Here is a 12606-nt window from a genome sequence, read left to right as displayed (position 1 = left end):
ATATATATATAGTTTAAATTAAAAATAAAATTTTCCTAATAAACAACTTCATGTTAAATAGGAAACTGAATATAAATTAATAATAAAATATAAATGTGATAGACAAAAAAAAAAGAAGAGATATATATTTAATTTTAATATAAAAAAATTGAATATTTGAAAAAAAGTAGAAAAAAATTAATTCGCAAAGTATTTTTAGTACATATAATTATATTAAATTTTATTTATGGATAGTTCAAATTAAGTAGAAATCTTTTAAATATTAGATTTTAGAAATAATTAGGTATACGGGTATATTACATGACACTTTTGAAAAGAAAAAAAAAAGAAAGAAAAAGAACAGAGATATGCCATAGGAGAGAGAAAAATTTTGAGAGTAAATAAAAAAAATAGAAATAAGAATTTCACAAATAATACTGAATAATTATATTAAATTTGTCAAACTTATTATATATTTTTTTAAATCTCAAGAGAAGTAGTATAATTTATGCTAATTTCTATGAGTCCCACGATTGATATTTGAATAATTTTTGCATGATCACATAAAGATTGTAGACATCTACATGAGGGCATGTCAGTTGATAGAATTTTCAAGTTCAAGAGGACTCGGATCCAGCAAAGCGAACTCAAGTAGCTCCGGATTGCGGTCAAACACATCCATTTCTTCCTCACTCAGGCTAACCCTAGCTTCAATTCCACCACCCGGCCTAGTATCATGAAAAAATTGAGATTCATTACCGGTGGATCCTCTGCTCCTCCTAGGCTCACCCAAACGGGCCTTCCCCACCCGAAATCAGCTTCATATATGCCCTCATTGCACATACTTGTACATGAAAAGTAATTAACTCCTTCATTTGAGTACACTTCACCCAACTCTTTGAGGCATTTTGTAACATCGTGAAACTCTGTTAAAATTAATTTAGAGTTTAGTACATAAACTAGATACATTGAAAGGTTCAAATCATATATCAAAGTAACTACCAAGACTCATGAAATACCGATATTTTTAAAACAAAATTGTAATCTTATGGTATTCGTATTAGATATTCATATATACTTGTTCATATATATCGATATTTCTTATGCATTTGATTTTTTATTTTAATTTTGAAAAGAAAAATGCTACATATAATCTTATTTCATATCTAGAGGTGACTCAACCAGTAAGTCACTCAGCTCGTGGCCTAAGGCCCATCAAGAAAATCTAAAAAATATCCTTATTGCCGAAGGCCTCATTGCTTTAAAAGACCGATATAAGCAAGCCTCATTTTAATGTTTAAATTATTTCTTTAGCCTGAGATCTCAAAAATCGTTGAGTGGTTACTTATTTTATCACTCTAAGATATAAGTGAGTGGACGTCAATATTTATGAATGTGGGCCACATTACTTTGTATCTAAAATTAAGAAAATAATATAAGAAATAAGATTATGTATAGTATTGTTCTTTTAAAAACTATAATATTCAAAGTCAAGTATCCAAATTATTATGAAATTAAACTTGTAATAATAGTATTTGCATATTATTAAAATATTAGAATAAATCGATAACTAGTTTTTCAAGATTTTTAATTTTTTACTCCCCCCCAAAAATAAATAAATAAATAAATAAATAAAATAGAGAGATTAAAATGACTATCAAATTAGGGGGATTTGGTCATAGCCCCCTCACTATCTAATTTCTCTTTCAAAAGGACAAGAATTATATAATTTCAAAACCCCCTGATATTTTAAAACTTGTTTCTTTTACTATATTACCCTCATATCTATCAGCTCTCCTATTAAGACATTTTCACTATGTATTTCAGAGTAAAATTTTACTCTGTATGAAAGTGAAATTTTACTTTGTATAAAAGTAAAATTTTACTATGAATGAGAGTAAAATTTTACACTCTGAAACTAAAAGTAAAATTTTACTCAGTATAAAAGTAAAATTTTACTCTGAAAAATAAGTAAACTGTAAGACTCTAAAGCTAAAAGTAAAATTTTACTCTGTATAAAAGTAAAATTTTACTCTGGTTCTGTCAAATGAAAAAAACAAAGCAATAGAACCAGAGTAAAATTTTACTCTGGTTCTATCAAATGAAATTTGATATTTACTCTGAAAAATCGATGGAACTTTGAGCTTTGAGCTTTGAATCAGGCCTATAATCCTTGAATCAATCGATGTTTACTTTGAAAAACATTGAATCATGCCTATAATTCTTGAATCAGGCCTATAATCTAAAAATTTTAGAGAAATCTCAATTTTTCATATCCCGATTCTTCAGATTTTTCAGATTTTATAGATTTTTCAGATTTTTAAACCTTTGAGCTTTCAAAAATCTATATATTCGAATTCAAATATCAAAAAACACACAAACACATACATATATATAGATATATATATATATATATTACAGATCGAAATATGTAGATATATATATATATATATTCGAATTCAAATCTCAAAACACATATATATTCGAATTCAAATCTCAAAATACACAAACGCACACATATATATATATATATGTATGTATCAGCGCGATTTGCAAGTTCTCCACAGCTCCAGCCATGGAGGAAGCTAGGATTAGAAGAGAGTTGAGAAGATGAACAATTGAAGATGAACAATTGAAGGAGAGTTGAAGGAGGAGAGTTGAGAAGATGCAGAGAGAGATCATCGGAGCTTAGGAATGACACAGCTCCGGCCATGGAGGAAGCTAGGGTTAGAAGTGAGAGACGAGAGAGAAGATAAATTTTGTATCTGGATTGTGTATATGTGAGGGTATAATAGTCTGATAAAATATTTAAATAATAAATTTTGTCCTTTATGCAAGATTTTATAATTATGAGGGGGTTTAGAAAGTATAATTTTTTTCTTAGTCCTTCTAACAATGAAAGGAAGGTAAAGGGGGTTTATAGCCAAATTTCCCATCAAATTAACACAATGACTAGAAAAACAAAAATTAAAATGACCTAGCTTTCAAATTGTTCTAGTCATACCCAGATCCCATGATTTGAATTTTTCATATTGTCATATTTCTAAATATCATATACATATTTCGTATTTATATGGGACAGTTACAATGCAGATGTGTTACATAAAAATAATTACACATCAATGAAAAAATTTATAATTTTAATTATTAATATTTATAATATTTATTGATTTTTAGTAATCTGATGTTATTTCTCCTATTTATATTTATGCTCCCTAGCCTAATGGTAAGTTCAAAGTAAATAAATTTCTAGATGAAACAAATTATTGTTTCCATCAAACCCTTCGTTACCTTGTAGTTCTTGCACAAAATCACCATTGACCTTCTTCACAGCATCCCTCAAACGCCTCACCAAATGAGATTTCTCACAGAAAATTCTGACAGAGGTAACAAACTTTTTCTTCTTAAATTCACAGCAAGTGAGAAAACAGAATGCCTTTGCAACCCATGCCTTACCTTTGAAGCAGCCATAGCAGACTTCCAAATAAGTCCCAACAAAGCCTCAATTTGAGGCATCGAATACAAACCTTTTTGTGATGTATTTCATTTGATTGAACATTTTGGGCCATAGAATCAATGTTGAATTTTTGGGTAATGAACAGTTTTGAGGGAAGAGTGAAGAGGCAATGAAACTGGGATGTGCTAGTGAAGATCCTTGGGCAAATCTTGCCCAAGCTTTCGTGAATGTGGTGCACGTGTGGCCATCGATGATCTTGTGTGAACTGCAGAGAAATTAACTTGAATCATTGCCTGTCAGAATTTTTTAAAAAAAAGTAAAATTATTATTTTGTTTTTTTAATTTCTTCAAAGATAAAAAATAAGTAAAAATTGCCACTTTCCTCTAGATGAGGTAAATAAATTGAGTTTTATCTTATTGCACTCTATTAAGACGGTAATTGGTTAATAGAGTTAGATAATTGCAGCAAGTTCGCTAACGCAATTCCAATGATTTGAACTTATTAATTAATAGAGTTAAATAACTAATGCAGGCCGATACTAATCCATTGACTCAAGCTATTGACCTCACTTCCCAAGTACTTAAGTACCCCTCGCCATCACTTAGGCTTGGTCCCATTAAGAACTTCATTAAAAATGGGTAAAATCAATTTTTAGATAATAACAACGTGACTTTCACATTCTGACAAATTATTATTCTAAACTCTAATTTAAATTATGTTTATATGATAATATTGGATAAATTACAAATACACTTCCTGAGGTTTGCTTAAAATACAGATTACCCTATGTGATTTGAAAATTACAAATACCCCCTTATTAGAATTTTTTATTTAACAGAATTAACTAAAAAAATAAAATTTATAATTGTTCTCCTCTACAATAATAACATTACCTAAATTATTCATTGAAACATATTTTTAACATCATTAAAAACTGTTAATTGACTTGATGATTTATTAATAAAATGGGCAATTTGTTATGAAATTAGAAACCTCAGGGTGTAGAATATAATTTTCAAAATAACAAGAGACGATTTGTATTCTAATCAAATCTCAAAAGATGTATTTAAAATTTATCCAATAATATTTAAACTTAATATTTTATTTCGTAATAGCCATCGATTTTGTTTCCTTACTTTTGTAACTAGGATGGTAAGATATTAAATAAGTTAATAAAGTTGAATTACTATAATTGGCTGACACCACTATTTTGGCTCGCACTTAAAACCCCATTTCACTAGCACTTAAATGTCCTTCGTGACTACGTGGGCACTTAAATGTCCTTCGTGACTACGTGGATTCAATTAACAACTTTACAAGAGGAGTAAAAGCAATTTTAAAATAGTAATAACGCAACTTCCAAACTCTAATGAGTTACTGGTTATTATTTTGCAATGTCAATATTACCACATTCATCCTTGCAGTTGCGATAGTTGGATCTTGAGGAAGAAGCCGATGCGTCGACCATGTGGCGGGTTGACTAAGAATTTCCAACAAATGACAATTCACCCGAGCTTTAACATAATAGACCCCATGGTCATTATTGTCGACGTAAAGATCATTTTTGATTTTTCCCGCAAATCAATCACATGAATTTCATCAATCACCCCTAATAAGGCTAAGATTTGATCAGAATACAGCGCGAGCTCTCTTTCGAAGACAACCTTAATGAACATATGAATTTCAACACCTTCTTCATGTATAGTGATCCAGGTTTTACCCCGACCTTTATTGTGTTCCAAACTCGGGTTCCGTGGTTGTATACTGTTGTCTATGTCTTGTTTCCTTCCTTTTTCTTTTTGTATTTGAGTTTTAGGATGTGTTGGGGGAGTTTGGAACAAGTTGGGTGTGAGTTGGTTTAAGTGGTTGCTGCCTAAGATTTGGCCTCTTCGCTCGAGCGAACCTTGGATTTTTGCTTCTTCGCTCGATCGAGGGTTATTGCGCTCGAGCGAGCCTTGTTTGGTGTGTCTCTTCGCTCGAGTGAGGCTTCTTGCGCTCGAGCGTGCTTCTACGTCTCTGTAAGACCTGAAGGTTGGTATTCTTCGCTCGAGCAAGCTTTCTTGCGCTCGAGCGAGCCCTATGTTATTTGTTCCTCCGTTCGAGCGAGAACTCTTGCGCTCGAGCGTGCGTCTGCGTTGGTTGCAGACCTGAAACTTCTCATTATTCGCTCGAGCGATGCTTCTTGCGCTTGAGCGAGGTCCATTGTTGTGTCTGGTCGCCCTAGCGACAACTCCTTCGCTCGAGCGAGCCTTGCATATATCAGTTTGCAGCAGAGATGAATACACCATTTTTGAACCTCTTCTTCTTCCAAAACCCTAAATCGGCAGTCTCTCCCTCTAAAATACCCATTCTCTCTACAAATACTCTTGATCTAGGGTCATTCTACCCTACTTCCTTTATTAAAAAGCTAGAGCATCGCGTGGGCTTCCTTTTGATCCGAAGAAGTTTAAGTTGGATCATCTTCAAGTCTCTTCTTCTTGCTCTTTAAGCTTCTCCATTTAATGTAGGGATTTCCTTGTTTCTTTTCAATACCTCATCTATAGATAGATATGTGGTAGATTTGTATTGCATTAAAATTATATCCATTGTGGATTTCTTTGAAAGTCACGAAAGGGAACCTAGGGTTTGTTATTTGGGAATAAGATTGTTAAATTGATTGTTGTTTGGGTTAATTGAGAAGTAATTTAGCATGTTTATGTTGAAAGAAGAAAAAGCCTTAATTTAATGTTTTGATTTGGTGAATTAAAAATGGGTAAAGTTGACTAATGTTTGTAAATTGTTATTATGGGCTGTGTAAATGTGTTAATAGCTAAAAGGGAGAATTAACTATGGCATTGGAATTATTTTGGATTGAACATATTAAATTGAGTTGGGTTATGGCTTTTGATAGCCATGGGATTTGTTTTGTGAAATGAAAAGAATGGATTGGGATGAAGGGTGGATTATGTTAACTTGGAAAATAAGAGAATTGATTTTTGAAATGGAAGAATGAAATGATAACACTATGTGAATTTCAGAAATTAACTTGAGGTTGGATTTAAAATCTCACGAGAGTTGATTTATTATAATAAGTGTGTTGAATACATACATATGGAGGTTTTGTCCATAGTTGTCTTACTATTGTTGTTGTTGGATTTAAAATCTCACGAGAGTTAAATTATTATAATACGTGTGTTGAATACATACATTTAGAGGTTTTGTCCTTAGTCATCGGTGGAAGATGACATTGTTGTGTTGAATTGTTGTGTATGCATTACACTTGTGTTGATTGTAATTTGTTGAATAATTTATGTGTATGCATTACACTTGTTGGTTGTACTTTGTCATGTTGTAATGATTGGTAGCGTATACTGCGCTGAGAATGAAAGGTACCATTACCTTCTAGTTAGCGCCTGGAGAATTGGCCGCGCTTAGAATGAGAGGTATCAGTACCTTCCAGCTAGCGCCTAGAGAACTTGGCAGATGTACCATTACCTTCCAGCCGATGTCTGGTAAATTGGTATTTCATTGTGGAAAGTTGTATCCTGCTTACCGTGTTTATGGCAGGTAGAGCAGAACTTATTTATCATTATTAGCTCAGTGTATCTGGGTATGTTATGGGTTATGATGGTTATAGTTTTAGAAGGCCGAGTTGCCCCATTTGTTGATTAGATACTTGTTGGTTGCTTATTGTTTCCTTTGTACTAAAAGTATGCATGTATACAAATGAATGTGTTGGAAACGGACCTAAATATTATATTGAGATTGTGAAAAATAGGAAGGATATTGGATACTTGTGAACATATTTTGAAAAGGCAAATCAGGTGCAAGTTCGGAAAGTGAGAGAAAACGTAATGGGCTTGGTGAAATTGTTTTTATAGAATTTGTTATGGTCATATGAATTTTGAAAAAAAAGCAACAAGAAGAAAGAAAAGTGAATTGAATGAAATGAATGATTTTGAGAAAAGTTTTTATATATGTATATTTCAGTATAAACCGTCACATTATTATTATAGTATGAGACTAAGCATTCATGATCATAACTATTTGTAAGTTGTTATTGTTTAGGATCATGTTGAGATCCCTACTGGACTTTATGTTCATCCCATGTTGCTAATCCTTTTTCAGGTGAACGTCGAGGGGTGTTTCAAGGTCATGGATCTTCTTTACTTGTTAGCCACAGGGCCTTTTATTTGTGGGCGGAATGCCATTGATATAAAAGGGTTAAACCCTTTCTCTTATAGTTTAAAAGATGTAAGCCTACAGGCAATTTATTTAAATACAACTCTTGTTGCATCCATATTATATTCGGATGAGAGAATCTTTATTCATGTGTTCTTGTAAATATAAAGAGTTTTTGTATGTTATCTCTGAAATTGAATCTATAATAATGATTTGATAATGAAATCCGAGTAATAAAAAGGCAGGGCGTTACATCGCGTGTTCTCGCTTCATAGGATCCATTGTGTACTAAATTAAAACTCCTTTTCTTATTTAAGTAAAAGTAGTCCCATGATACCATAATAATAATAACATAATACCAAGTAAAAAAAATAATGTTAGGTATTATGAAAGGGATAATATAAATTTTTTTTATAAAGATTCTTCATTTTGAATTAATTTGTAATATTTTATTATATATTATGCAATCACTCTCAAATTAATTTTATAAATTTTTTTCATAATGTGTCATAAAAAAAAAAAAAGTTTATATTTTATAATGAGCAAAGTTTTGGCCACAAAGATGGATTGAACTATATAGCCTTCGTTTGACATGTTAGATTTTTTGGCTTTTTAACTATTTTAGTTATAAAAAGATAAAATAAACTTTTTAATCCAATAAGGCAAAACATCACATCCAAACTATAATCATTTTATTTTTTCTCTTACAAAAGTCAAAAAATCTAAAGTCTATACCAAACGAAATTTTTTAATCCCAGATTAAAATAGCCAAAATGCCAAAAAGCTAATCCACATCCCAAACGAACCTTTAGTTGGCCTGCAACTTTATCACATGCCTCATTTTACTAATTCAATTTATTTAGGTAGGCCTCTATGAATAGATTGTTTATGAAAAAAATTTAAATAAATTTGATAATTGTAATTAAGAATTATTTTAAAAATAAATTATTATTATTTTTTTTTAAAACAAATGTAATAAAATAACATACCTATAATTGCTATATATATAGACTTAAAAATTGAGGGGATCAAATTATTGGAATGAGACTCAACTAGATAATCCAATCCACAATGTAAATTAAATATAAAAAAGGAAGCTATGGTCATTTTCAAAATAATATAACAAAAATACTGGAATGCCTATAATTAAACAGACCCACCATGCGACACCCACTTCATAGTTTAGACTTCTCAACCCAAGTCGATTACCATTCATAAGTAAGGCCTTTTACTCTCTCTCTCTCTCTGAACCACCCTTCTCCTTCTCTTTCTTTGCCTCTCTCTCTTTATTTCGGTCTCTCTCAATATAGTTGTCAATACATCACAACAATTCATTCATCACTGAGTTCAGATCTAATCAATCCCAAGTCTCTCCACTATGGCTGAGAAGGTTTGTGAATTATGATCATCTTCCACTATCTCAAAAAACCCATTTAATTTTTATCCATTTTTTGCGTTTTTGTGGTTGAGATTTGTTTTGTTTAACATTGATATCTTGTGGATTTGAATTTATTTTCTTCATCATCTACTCCGCCAAATCTTACATGGCAGGACCCAATTCTACTTCTTTCTTTGTCCCTCTCTAATTCAACAGCAAATTTTCTCATCTCCCAAACGGGGTTGTTCTTGTACTTTCTTGATTCCTTAACAATTGTAGTCTTCTGTCATCATGTAAACAGGTCACAACAATGGTGTTGAAGGTTGACCTTCAGTGCTCTAGCTGCTACAAGAAGATCAAGAAAATTCTTTGCAAATTTCCTCGTTAGTCCCCCCCAACCTTTTTGTATTCATTATTAAACATTTTCACCTATACATAATACATACATATTTCATGTACGGATTCAATATCTATATATATATATAAAGTAATAATTGTGACTTTTTTTTCTTAAGAACCTACATATACATCAATTATTCAGATGTAAAGGAATTATGAGTCTAAAAAAAAGGATGTAAGCATTTTGATGTATATATATGAATTTGTCATTTCTCTAGGACTGGATAATCAAACAGAAAACACACGACCTTATATATAAATAGGGGATTGGATTCTCTCAAGCAGACAATTCAATGGACTTATTGGGCTTTTTTAGGGTCACCTTTCGATAACAACATATATAAAGGAAATACTCTAAAGCGCGTGTATATATGCACTTTATAATTGGAAAAAAAATTGTTATAATTTCATTACAATATATAAGAGTTTTAGAGTCTAAAATATTTGGCCTCTAAAAATAAAATTTTGTTACAAAATATATTTAGGGACTAATTTTTATCGTCATGAAGATAGTCACTAAAAGATCGTCTTGAAGAGTTAAAAATAAGGCTTTTAGCGACAAAATTTTGCAAATATCACTAATAAATAGATTTTTAGGGACAAAATAATTTGGTCTCAAAATGATTTATTTTTTGAGACAAAAAATTTGATCCCAAAAGGACAATAATTCATCATTAATGTCTAATTTTCGTTGCTAAAAATATAAAAACGATACGTTTCGTAACAAAAATATTTGGTTCTTAAAAAATAATTTTGTTCCTAAATTTTAGTCTCTAAAACTTTAATTTTTTATAGTGTTTCATAGTTTTTAAGTTATAATTAAAAAAAATTATCATAACTAACTACATAATTAAAGAACTTATAAGTTATAACTAAAATAATGTCATAATTAAAGAAGAAATTGGTCATAATTAAAGAAAAAAAAAAACATAATTAGGGAAACACATGGTACACCCTTTTCAAGAGTGTGTATATTAGAATTTTCCCATATATAATTTTATTATTTTTATCTTTGAAAAAATAAACGGTAAATATGTTTTTTAAAAATAAACTATTCATTTTTTTTTTAACTACTGAAATAATAAAATCATGAATTTATGGTTTTCAAGTCAATTTAAATTTTGTAGGAATAATTTACATAGTAGGACGTTATAAATAAACGGGAAAAATCATTAAACATAGACATAGTGGACCTAATCGGCTAAATTAGATAATCCAATCGAGTCCACAAACAGGAGACAATTCATTTCCTATATATAACAAAAACTAACTTTCTGAATGAATTTTTGCTAAAGCAGAATTTAAAAAGGATAAGATGCTCACACCTTGGATTACTTTATTTTTAAAATATATTTTCATTACTATGAATTTATTTTATATATATACATAATATTGTTTAATTTTGATTTTTTATGTCTGAACATTTGGGAATAATTAGAAATACGAGATCAGATTTATGATGAGAAGCAAAATACGGTGACGATCGTCGTAGTATGCTGCAGTCCTGAGAAGGTTCGTGACAAATTGTGTTGTAAGGGTGGGAAGACAATCAAGTGCATTGAGATCATAGAGCCTCCAAAGCCCAAACCCCCTGAAAAGCCCAAGAAGCTCGAAAAGCCCAAAGACCCTGAAAAGCCCATACAGACTGACCCCAAAGAACCTAAAAAGCCCAAGGAGCCTGAAAAGCCCATGGTGCCACCACCAGCTTTTCCCGTGAAACCCAAAGAGCCACCATGTCTCCCAGCTTTTGTACCAGCTTTTGTACCGGTTTGCTACCCACCGATGTATCCGGTTGGGATATGTTGTGGGCAATGCTATGAGGGCCGTACTGATGGGCCATGTTATCATGGGCATAGAAGGCCAGTGCCACCCTATGATAATTATGGATGTGGGCCTTGTGATTGTGGTTGTGGTGGGAATAGGGTTTGTTACACTAGTCGGTGTGATTACTTTAGTGAAGAAAATGCCTCAGGATGCACAATCATGTAATGCTAGTGCTTTGTCATGTACAAGATTTTTTATTCCCTTGCTTAAAAATTGTTCAATTAGTTTTGGGTGTATGTGGGTTTTTTATGTAAAGGTTTTTACATATATATATGTACAATAAAGGATCAATAATGAGGTTGGTAGTCTAATGTTTGTGGCCTAATGGTTATTGACATTGAGGTCACATAAGATGTTGTATGATTTGTCATTATAATAAAAAAAAAAGTATTCATTAATCATTTCCCACTATAAGTTTACTGTGTCTTTGTTTTTGTTTTGCTTTTAATAATTTTTTAGTTAGGTGTTGTGACATTTCTTTTCTTTTCTTTTCTTTTTTTTTTTCTTTTTCTTTTTCTTTTCTCATTCACTTTCTAGACAAAGGTGAAAGCTATACCACACTAAAATTATTTGGGAATTGTTTAACATAATGGGAAACATATTATTAGCAGCCTCTATTGAAATTGTTAAAGTCGTTGGGTTATTAGTTTTAGTGTCGGTTAGACTTTAATTATTCAGTTTGATATGTCATAACTTTTTCTTTTTAGTTTTTTTCTTTTTTTCATATGTTCATTTTCACTTTCAGCTTTTGGGCTTAACAACCTTAGCTGTCTCATTTTTTTTTTTCTCATAGGATCACTTTCACTTTCAGCATTTGGGGCTATCAACCTTAGTTGTTGCCCATATGAGTGAATTACAGGACTGCTTCTACAATGCAATACAGCTACTTTTATTTAACGGATTAGCCTAAATGTAATTATAAATTTGATGAAATTGAGCGAGAAAATTAATAATGTAATAATATTAAGTTAAAAATATAAGATAAAGTATGTTTGTTTGTTTGTGTAGTAGTGTGATAGTATTAATTGATTGGAATTAAACTTGTGAAATTACATAATTGTAGAATTATTGAAACTAAGTGACAAAATAGTCCTTTACTATCAATCCCATCTCTCACCCATCTTTGCTAATCCACCCATAGTGGTGGACCACTATTCCAATTGAAATGTGAATTCCTTTACAACTTTTTTAACCAAACATACTATGAGTGGAATCCATTTCGCTCATAGTTCAATTCTCATATTTATACTGGCAAACAAACATGCTCGAAAAGAAAGTAATGCTTGTGTCTTATGTATTTTTGTTTTCTACTCCTAAATTGATTCACATGATAAATTATAAGAGGTGAACAAGTTTTTTGAAATATATTTCAAGATATTAATTAATATATAAGAAATATTGAATGGA

At 31.0% G+C, this 12606-nt stretch overlaps 1 protein-coding gene across 1 annotated transcript; it reads left to right on the top strand.

The window, feature by feature from the left end:
* Nucleotides 1-8714: 8714 nt before the first annotated feature.
* Nucleotides 8715-11600, top strand: LOC114273870 (uncharacterized). The gene is made up of 3 exons (XM_028215690.2): nucleotides 8715-8988; nucleotides 9278-9359; nucleotides 10814-11600. Exons 1-3 carry the CDS (start codon nucleotides 8977-8979, stop codon nucleotides 11362-11364), a joined length of 645 nt encoding a protein of 214 aa, XP_028071491.2. The 5' UTR covers nucleotides 8715-8976; the 3' UTR covers nucleotides 11365-11600.
* Nucleotides 11601-12606: the final 1006 nt, after the last annotated feature.

The sequence above is a fragment of the Camellia sinensis genome, chromosome 9 (assembly GCF_055761805.1).
Source record: "Camellia sinensis isolate YWXY chromosome 9, ASM5576180v1, whole genome shotgun sequence".
NCBI lineage: Eukaryota > Viridiplantae > Streptophyta > Magnoliopsida > Ericales > Theaceae > Camellia > Camellia sinensis.
Note: the sequence above shows the minus strand (reverse complement) of the source record. Positions and strands in the feature narration are given on the sequence as shown.

Coding starts and splice junctions, on each gene's coding strand:
- LOC114273870 (XM_028215690.2), top strand. Junction 9,360..10,813: donor AATTCTTTGCAAATTTCCTC/GTTAGTCCCCCC, acceptor GGGAATAATTAG/AAATACGAGATCAGATTTAT.